The sequence below is a fragment of the Thunnus albacares genome, chromosome 5 (genome assembly GCF_914725855.1).
Source record: "Thunnus albacares chromosome 5, fThuAlb1.1, whole genome shotgun sequence".
Lineage (NCBI taxonomy): Eukaryota > Metazoa > Chordata > Actinopteri > Scombriformes > Scombridae > Thunnus > Thunnus albacares.
In genome coordinates this window covers 30087229-30097339 of record NC_058110.1, presented here as the reverse complement: position 1 = coordinate 30097339, position 10111 = coordinate 30087229, and the positions used below count along the sequence as shown (strand labels likewise).

The 10111-nt window shown below is 46.1% G+C and overlaps 2 protein-coding genes across 2 annotated transcripts; one reads left to right on the top strand and one right to left on the bottom strand.

Annotated features, from left to right (window-relative positions):
- The first annotated feature begins 1124 nt into the window (after positions 1-1124).
- gpr182 (G protein-coupled receptor 182) lies at positions 1125-3282 on the top strand. The gene is made up of 2 exons (XM_044352456.1): positions 1125-1287; positions 1636-3282. The coding sequence occupies exon 2, from the start codon at positions 1639-1641 to the stop codon at positions 2725-2727; it is 1089 nt and encodes a 362-aa protein (XP_044208391.1). The 5' UTR covers positions 1125-1287; positions 1636-1638; the 3' UTR covers positions 2728-3282.
- LOC122982862 (zinc finger and BTB domain-containing protein 39) lies at positions 2898-9764 on the bottom strand. The gene is made up of 4 exons (XM_044352455.1): positions 9668-9764; positions 7333-8640; positions 6887-7246; positions 2898-5642 (listed from the first exon to the last, which is right to left on the bottom strand). The coding sequence occupies exons 2-4, from the start codon at positions 8599-8601 to the stop codon at positions 4611-4613; spliced, it is 2661 nt and encodes an 886-aa protein (XP_044208390.1). The 5' UTR covers positions 8602-8640; positions 9668-9764; the 3' UTR covers positions 2898-4610.
- Between the last annotated feature and the right edge of the window lie 347 nt (positions 9765-10111).

Genomic DNA, 10111 nt, shown 5'->3' with positions numbered 1-10111 from the left:
CTGACACTAATTAAACCACGGACCCCCATCTGATAAGATTTTTGCTTTTAGATGTTTTATTACAGAAAGTGTATGAAACCTGTGACCAAAATAGTCACACATTCGGTCATTGTGTCACTTACTAATGGAAATATAGCGAAAATAGGTTATTCCCCTTTTTGCTGGGAACACCCCGACTACACTGTTAAAACCACTGGTGTATATAACTTGTGTATAAAAATACACCAGGGGAACTAAAATAGTGAAAGAAAAAAGAGAAAAAATAGTTGCATGAAAATGTAAAAATTACAAGTGTATGTTATATACATTTCACAGCTTTTTTTTGTGGTGGAGTTGCATTATGGGTAATGTAGGCTCCAGGTTATTGCAAGGAAGGCATTGCACAAAAAAGATGATATCTCTGGATCTGCTGAATCCATTTAAATACGCTGTGATTCCTACAATGTTATAAGTCCGACGCTAACCCGGCGGAGTTTTATTTTATCAAACCAGCCAGTTCAGTGGAAACACATCTACTCTGTCATCACCTGCACATGCTTCATGAGCCAAACTTCAGCTCTCTTTAGTGTTGAAATAACGTAATAATGAGGATGTGTGTTTACATCTAGGTTAAAGAGCCCCCTTCCTCAGTGAGGCTGTTGTGCCTCAGGCTTCCCATCTCCCCTAAACTCTGCCCGTCACACAGTGTGCCCCACTTCCTGGCATTGTCCTCTGCTATGCGGTGCCTGTTTTCACTGTTTCTGCTGAACCGTTCCTAGCAGCCATATAGGATCATGTTAAGGTCATTTTAAGTGAGAAAAACCTACCATCGCTGAGCTAATGCAAACTAAAACTGATGATAAATCACCTGTGGGAGCCAGCAGAGATAATAATCAAAGTGTTTAAGATGGAAACAAGGTTGTTTTTGTGTTACTGTGTTTGTACAAGTTCCTCCCATGAGTATAAACTCTAATTTTTGGGAAACACCTTCTTATCTGAATACATTTTTTTCCTCCCCCGCCAACTGCAATTAACCCAGACTCATCAGCTTGTGTGGGCGTCCCTGGACTTCTAGACCACTCCCCACCACTCGCTGAGGATGTCCTGTTTCATGTGTGTGTGTGTGTTAATGAGAGATGGGTGTGTTGAAACTTCTGGCCACTTGATTGCTCAGATAGCCCCGAACATCAGAGCTGGAAGGAGTCATCTACACACAGAAAGCTCTCCGCTTTGCTCCAGAAGACAACGAAGGCCTCAAGAGGGACCTGCCCTCTTCATCATCTTCAGTGCACTCATCATCACAACAAGGTATGATATAGTCTAGTTATATATCTTTGGAGATGTTTGGATGTAGATAATAAAAAAGACTTTAAACATACAGAAACATCCAAGCATGCACCTCAAAGTGGGACGTTTATACTTGCTGAATTGCATGGTGTAGATTGTATAAAGGCTTTCTAATAAGCTGTTGTGGTTTTAATATCCACCTCTCAGAAACATTAGAGTCTCAACCCAGCATGTCTGCCACCCTCCTCCTCCTCCTCCTCCTGTGCTTGTTATGCAACGTCTGAAACATAATCAGATTAACCCCAAAGTAAATCTAAACTGTGTCCAGATATGAAACAGTTTCCCTGCTTTTTCTCCTTTTCACTCCAGACCATGAGCACTTCCGAGCACAACCGCTCATTAGACTTCATAAATGGCACGCCGTGGTTTGTCTTCGAGTGCTCCATCGACCTCGATACAGACTACCGGCGCATCGCCCTCTTCCTGCTCTACCTTTTCGTCTTCATGGTGGGCCTCCTGGAGAACCTGCTGGTCGTCTGGGTCAACTGGCGTCGACGCCACACGGCCAGCGGCGTCCTCTTCTGCATCATCAACGTGAGCCTGTCGGACCTGATGGTGATCGTGATCCTGCCCTTCTTCATGATGGAGGTCACCATGGACAAGGTTTGGCTGTGGGGCCGCTTCCTCTGCAGGGTCACCAACCTCATCTATATGATCAATGTCTACAGCAGCACCTTCTTCTTGGCCTTCATGACCCTGGAGCGCTATCTGTCCCTGACCAGGCCCTCGTCCCTGGCATGCTTCCCCGTGGCGAGAGGGCGCCGCTGGGCGCTCTGCGGAGGCCTGTGGTTGCTCTCCTTCTTTCTGGCTCTGATAGAGAACATCCACGTGGATCTCCTGGAGTGGGACGAGCCAGGCTGTTACATGCTGCCCGAGGACAACCACACCGAATGGTTCGTCTCTGTGGCTTTACTCAGCCTGCTCTTCCAGTTCCTGGGCCCGGCCGCCGTCATCATCACCTGCAACGTGCTGATCGCCCAAGCCGTTCAAACGACACCGGACGTGCAGGGTCGACGGGAGGTGTGGCTGGTGCACGTGTACTCCGTGGTGTTTATCATGTGCTGGCTGCCCTACCACCTGGTCATGTTCCTGATGACCATAGATGACCTCAACCCTTACATCTTCAGCTGCAACGCGGTGGAATTCCTCTACTTCTCTTTCAGCGTGGTGCAGGGCCTGTCGCTTTTCCACTGCGTCGCCAACCCCATCCTTTACAACTTCCTCAGCAAGAGCTTCCGCAACAACCTGATCAGCTCTGTGGTGAACTGCATTCCCAAAGAGGTAACCGCAGACCAGGCGGGAGCGGGGACCCAGCCCGACGCTCCAAACGGAGGCGGGGGAGGCATGGGGAAGCAGAAGTTTAGTAACGCCAGCACCAGCCAGTCTGATGTGGGATCATAAGAGAGAAGGTGATGTAAGAAAAGAGTAAGCTGCAGGAGTGAGGGACGACGGAGGAGAAGATTTGACAGAACTGAATCCAAGTCTCGGTGCTTCAGAATACCGGAGGCAAAGATTGTATCGTCTCACTCCGGTCATAGACTCATTGTGCTGTTTGTAAGAGATCACCATCACCATCCTCTCATAATCCTTCCTTTTTTTTTTTTTTTTTTTAAAATCATGTATCCAACCGCAGCGGAAAGCAGGAAATTCACAAGAACTCTAAACTCTCGTTTGCACAGGGGAGGAAGAGATCCGCACCAGGAATGCGTGTAAACAAATCTGTCTGTCTGTCCAGCGCCATATTAGAGCAATCATCCTCATATCCATATAAATATCTTACAAGTGTGAAAATGTAACTGAATAGACCACTGTCTTACTTCATAACAAATCCAACAGATCTAACAGTTGGATCAAGTCGCCTGATGCTTATTTATCTGTTTACTGGTTGCTGCTGTCATCTAGTCTGTGCTGTAACTTAGTTACCTGTTAACATGCAATAAAACTCCCTCAAACACTGTTTGTATCCATTTAAGCTGAGAAAAGCTGACTTCTGTACTTTGTTATCACAGTGTCGGAGCAGAGCAATGAAAAAACTCAAAGTACGTGCGTGTGTGCATGTGTTTGGAAGCTTAGTGTGTTTATTTTACTGAGCCAGTTCTGCTGTTCTGGCACTCGGGCTAATCTCACTTCTTGCAGTTACTGTTGATCTGTATTACTTTTACCTCCATTACTGGAATGTGTCACATCCGACAGTTGAAATGATAAGAAAGGCAGAAAAAGGAAAAAAAAAAAAAAGGGGAAGGGGGGGGGGGGGGGGGTTGTCAATCCACAGATGGCACAATAGCAGGAAGAGAGTTTCAAAAAGGGCAAAGGTCACGAGCCCCTGGAAGTGGGAGGTTCACGATACTACGAGGAATTCTGCTAATTCCACTGAAATTGTGATGATGGATGGGTTTTGTGGTGCGTGACAGTGTAGAAGGTCATCCAAAACAGATTAACACCCATTTAGAGGTGTCATAACAGTCTTCCAAGAGGCGTTTATTTTATTCTTTTCAAAATCTAAAACAACATTTAAAAAAAAAAAAAAAGGCCGACATAGGTTTATAAACAGAAAATCAGATGTATAAAGGCATATAAACAATAAATAGTTGCACTAGTATCATAAATATGAGGTAAGACACAGATATCACATAGAAATGTGTAGATGGGCACTTAAATATCATGTTTCTACAGCACGACATGCTTCACATGCTCCCAACGAGTGAAGACAGCATGTGACTAAACAGCATTCATTAAAGATGCTTCTTCATCGCTGACACAACATCAAGAAACATGTTTTTTTTTTTTTTTATGGTTCAATGACGAAGACTTTCACGTGGCTAGTTATATCGTGTTTGTGAAAAGGTGCGACGACAAAATGAAGCTTTTACACGACACATAAAAAATCGTAGTGTGTGAAAAATAGTGATTGCAAAAATAGGAAAATAAATTTCTATGCTACAATGAGGTGCTACTTTAATAAACAGTGTAATGTATCAATCAATCACGGACATAAAAACCTATCCTGATATTGAAGTTGTAAAGATACAGACTTGTTTGGAGTAGATAATAACAGCTTCCCCCTCTGTCACTGACACAAGACAGGATACACTGCCACCAAGTGGCTTCTTTTTAATCTTAGTTCAAAGAGACTAAACCTCCCAAAAAAGGTTGACTCAGTGAACGGCATCTGACGGATTAAATGTCCACTACATTCTAAAAGTCTAAGTCTATTATATGCGGTATATGGTCCACGATAACCAGACACAGAGGAGGTGTCAGAGAGAGAGATGACACAGAGTCTATCAGGTGTCCACAGTGGGCAGCGGTTCTTTAGAGTGATCATTGTACATGAAGGTCTGCTCGATGTTGAAGTCCGGAGGCAGATGGTCTTTGTGGAGCTCCATGTGCGACGACACCAGCTTCAGCGTGGAGAAGTAAAGGCCGCAGACGGTGCAGCGGTACATGAGGGCGCCGGCGTGCGTCTTCAGGTGGCAGATCATGGTGGAGCGGCCTCTGAAGAAGCGCAGACAGACTTTGCACTGGTAGGGTTTCTCTCCGGTGTGGATGCGGAGGTGATAGGTGAACTCCCCCGAGTGGGCGAAACGTTTACCGCAGTAGCGACACCGGTACCATTTCCCACGAACGCCCGCCGCCCCGACTCCCCCGTCCTGCCCCGAGCTCCCGTTGGTCAGGACCCCGGAGGGCAAGCTGTGTATCGGCCCTTGAAAAAACTTATCTGGTAAGCTGAAGCCCATCCCCAGACCCAAACCCAGGTTGCTCATTTTCACGAGGCCGCCGGCGTCCCGCGGAGAGGAGGAGGAACAGGAAGACGGAGGGCAATCCAGAGACTGATCGGCTTTACGTTTGCCCAACCAGCTCTGACCCGCGACACCTCCTCCTCCTCCTCCTCCTCCTCCTCCTCCGCTCCCCAGGGACTCAGTGGTGTGCAGGCTGAGGTGATACTGAAAGGCGGAGGAGGAACGGAACGTCTGTGGGCACAGGAAGCAATGCAGCTCCTCCGCTCCCGCCATACCTCCTCCTCCTCCTCCTCCTCCTCCTCCTCCCACGACTCCATCTGCCCCGACTCTGTAAGCCCTCAGCACCGACCGCTCCCTCTCCTTAGCTGCCGCCTCCTCGGCGTGCGCAGTCATATGTCTGTCCAGCAGGGAGCGCTCTACGAAGCAGCGGGAACAGTGCGGGCAAGTGAAGACGGGTAAAGAGAGGTGGGCGAGGGCGTGCCACAGCAGGGAGCACAGGGAGAGCTGGGGGAGGTGACATACGCCGCAGCTCAGGCTCTGAGGACACACATGGCTCAGCAGGTGGTCTCTGACAGTCTGTGGAGGAGGCGGGACAGACACATGAAGCAAGATGTGAGGATTTCATGAAAGCAGTTGGTTAAAGAGTAATTCCATATTCTTATTTTCTGTCCATGTGGCTCTTTGTGAAATCAGTTCTCTCTCCGGTACAAATGATACAAACAGCAGACGTCTCGACATACTGTGTGAGTCATTGTGAGATACGTTCCAACTCTCCTACTGTTCATGTGAGAAAAAGTCTTATATATTGATTTCACTCTGTTCTTATTTATTTATTCTGTGGGTGAAGAATTACAGAGTTTTTTATATGAAATAAGTAAAAATGTCCCAAAGACTTTCAATTTACTCTGATATAAGACAAATAAAAACATAAAATTCTCACATTTATGAAGCTGAGACTAGGGGATGTTGTCCGTTTTCTTGCTTGAAAACGGACTTAAACAAATAATCGATTATCAAAATAGGTTATTCTGGTAAAAGAAAAATTGGCAACTAATCAATAAACTAGTTAAGTGTTGCAGCTCTGATGTAATTATGAAATAAAATGACATGAGCAAATTATGTAAGATATATAAATGAAACAACAATTTATAAAATAACTCTTTATTAAAAATATTATTTTATCATTCTTATTTTCACAACAACAGTTTTATAGGAGTTTATTTTTATTTCAAAACGTCCTTTTTTTAAAAGTCTTAATTTTGTAATGGCATTTTTTCCATCTTTCCCTAAAAGTCAGTTTTATTTCGCGCCACTTTTTATTCCATAATGTTATTTTTCATTGTGAGACATTTTATGTTATTAATCAGCCAATCACGCGCCCCCCTGCCCGTCTTCAGTAGCTGCCACCAAATTTAGCCAGTTAGCTAAAGACACAGACACAAAATCTCCTTTCTCTTAGTTATACCAGGCGGACAGAGACACGACTCCAAATGAACGATGATGCTGCTTCATAACTGCTGGTTGTGGAAATTAGCAACTGTTTGCTAACAAGTTCAACAGATCAATTTAAACGCTGATAATATGTCAGTGTTGTGTTCACTACTTGTTTCTGCTGCCCCCTAGTGGCCAAAAAAAAAATCAGCTTTTTCAGCTAAATAAACAGAGACATTTAGTTACTGCCTCTGTGTGTTTATTTACAGCAGCAGCCTCTGATTGGTTGATGTAGAATAATTTGTTGTAAAAAAAAAAAATTAATAAAATTGACCTGAAACCATGTTTTTTATGCCTGATTTACATACTGACATACTCTGCTCACTGACCTGGAAGTCCTTGCTGAGGGTTTTAGTGCACACGGCGCACTGCAGCTCGGAGCTCTGGCCTTGTCCGTTGTTGGTCAGCGCCCCCTGTGGTAGCGTGTAACTGGAAGCCGTCTGGCGGTGGTGACGCAGCAGTTTGTTTTGGCTGCAGAACTGCAGGTGGCACATCTCGCAGGTGAAGAGCTGCACGCCGACGTGGGTGAGGGAATGGGTGACGCCCGCAGCTCGGTCCGGGAACGAAGCCCCGCACACTCTGCACAGCCCCAGTTCTGTCAGATGGCTCTCGCCGTGTCTTCTGATGGCAGCCGGGTCTGCGGGGAGCGGCGCCGCGCAGGCTTTACAGGACAGCATGTTGCCCGTCACCTGGAGGAGGAGAGATGAGCGTTATTTCTGTTGTTTGGACTGATATTTATCTGACTTATTTCACTGCTGACAAACACAAACATTACCTGGCCGCTTGAGTTCCCTCCCTCTCCGTTCTCCACACACACGAGGTCGTCTTCGTCGTCTTCTTCATCTCCCTCCTCCATGAAGTTCTCGTCGTCGCTCAGCTCGATGATCTCGCCCGCCAGCTGTCTCCACTGCTCCTCCTCCGTTCCCTCCATCGCTCCGTTCCCTTGCAGCGCCTCCCTCTCCTCCTCGTTCTCTCCTTCGTCCACCTCTCCAAACATCAGCCTGCCGTCCCTCTGCACGTCCATCACGCCGCCCTCCACCGCTCCCACCTGCAGGCTGCCTACGGGCTCTCCCGAGGACGACGTCGGGGCGCAGGCCTCCGCCACCAGCTGAGCCGAAGAATCGGGGTAGGAGCAGGGGTCGGACGGCGCAGGATCGCTGCTCCGGGGTAGAGAGCTGCCCGCGCTCTCAGAAACCACCATCCGTCCACCTCTGCCAGCTTCCTCGCAGCTGCCTCCTGCCCCCTCCTCCTCCTCCTCCTCCTCCAGCCCCTGCTCAGTCTTCAGCTGGAGCACCGGCCCCGGAGGCAGCACGCTGTCGTTCTGACTGGAATGGCTGCTGGTTAAAAGATGATCCGGTGCCATCTGCCCATAACCTATATGAGACTGGAGGTCTTCTGCCTTCAGGTCCAGAGACAGAGACCCAGTGTGAGCTTCACGGCCCGTCCTGGCTGCCCTGGCTTGGAAGAGAGGCGAGGGAGCGGCGGCAGGAGTCGGGGCAGCAGACGGACCGGCTGACGAAGACAGAGAGGAGCAGGAGGCAGCAGAGGAACACACAGACGATGCAGATACAGAGGCGGCGCTGACAGCAGCCACTGTGGAAGCAGCAGCGACCATGCTTGAGTCCAGGAGATCTCCAGGACTGCTGGCTTTACAGTTCGCAGACACAGAAGCCTGCAGATCAGGGAAGGTAGCGTGACAGGCCCTCACCAGTTCACTAACACCCAGCCTCTCAGCAAGCTCGTACAGAACCCCGACATCTATGAGATCGGTCAAGATCTCCCCCGTGTAGACGAACGTCAGCACTTTCTCAAAGTTCGCCGGGGAAATAAACTCCAAAGAGAAGGCAGTGGTGGACGCGGCTGGAGCCCGGGCAAACAGATTGCGGAAGTACGTCCCGGCGCAGGCCAGCACAGCACGGTGTGCTGCAAATGTGCGGTTGCCAACTTGTAGGAACACATCACAGTACTGGCGTGATTGGCGGCAGCGGTTGAGCTCAGTGAGAAGGCTGGCAGCATGGCCGGGACCCTGCAACCGGATCCTCATCCCTGCTGCCGCTGCAGCTCCTGGTGTGCTACAGTCAGACTGTGGGAACAAACAAGACAGTCACTGAAGCAGAACAGAGGAGGAGTGTGTGTGTAGTACATGCTGTTAATAGTCAGGTAAACTTTTCTTTCTTTCTTTGAATACAGTCGATTTGATTTGTGTTATTGTGCATTCATGTTTTTTTCTGGTCTACAGAATGTCAGACAGTAAAAAATGTCCATTACAGTTTCTCAGAGCCCACTGTGGAAACTTTAAATTGCTTCTTTTGTCCAAACAACAGTCCAGAACCAAGACATTCAGTGACATAAAACAACATTACATTTACCATACAATCACTGCATTATAATAAATGCATTATACAAACCACTGATTTCATTTGTGTATTAAGATTTTCTCCAGTTAGACAAAGATAAAAATGTTAAAGACCACAAATCATGCCAGAAATATTCTACATGTTAACATCCACATTAATAGAATTATAAAATTAGCCAACCAGAATCTAAAAATAAATATTCAAAAAGTCTTTTAAATCAAGGCTGAACACTTTTCTGTTTGCTGCTGCCTTTTATTAAATGAACTTCAATCATATCTCACACTGCACTGTAACAAAACATATACTGTTATCATATGTATATACATTGTGTAAATTAGTCAAGTATCAATGTACATTTAATTCTTAACATTTATGGACAATCATGCACTTTAATACATTAGTAATATCCACCTGACTTGCACTAATGCACAGTGTATTATAGCATATTAACATCATTGAACAGTGTATACTCAGTATAAACATTTACAAACACCATTTTACCACAAAAACCCCGCTGAGTTTCATCAGTGTTTTGCTGCCTGAGTTTCAAACTCTGACTTTACGTTTTAAATATCGTTAATTGCAGCAGAAGCTAACAGAGATTAGCCAGTTTATTCAAGCACAGTAGAGACACATTATTAATAAACCTATTCACTAACTGATAAATCTCTCAGATTTAACACATTTACTTCGTTAGAAAAACCCTCCTCTAGTTTATAAAACCGTCTCGTTCGTATCATGACTGTTTCTCACCCATTAAAGACGTCTGTGGCTGGTGAATACTCTTCTGTTTTCTTGTTTTCAAAGACACTCCGGTGTTCGTCCACAGATTAAATTAGAACCTTTTTGATCGTTTGTCGCATTTTGATGACGCACATCAACAACAGTTCCGCGCAGGCGCCCCCTACGGTCAGAACGGATGCGTTCAGGAGCATCAGAAGATGTATTCAATCAATGTATGTCTAATCAAATGTATGTCAATCTTCATTCCTTTGGAAAAAAAAATGCATCCTTTGAAATCACTGAATATGACAGAGACTCTTGCTTTCAGATTTATCCAATTCAAAATGTTATATTCAGACTTTTCTGAGCTGGTTATCTATGTCAAACAATGAATGTTATGTATACCTGAATGTACCAACACAAAAATGTCCAAAAATGTAATATCTGTAAGCTTTTTTTGTAAGGTTTTAATTT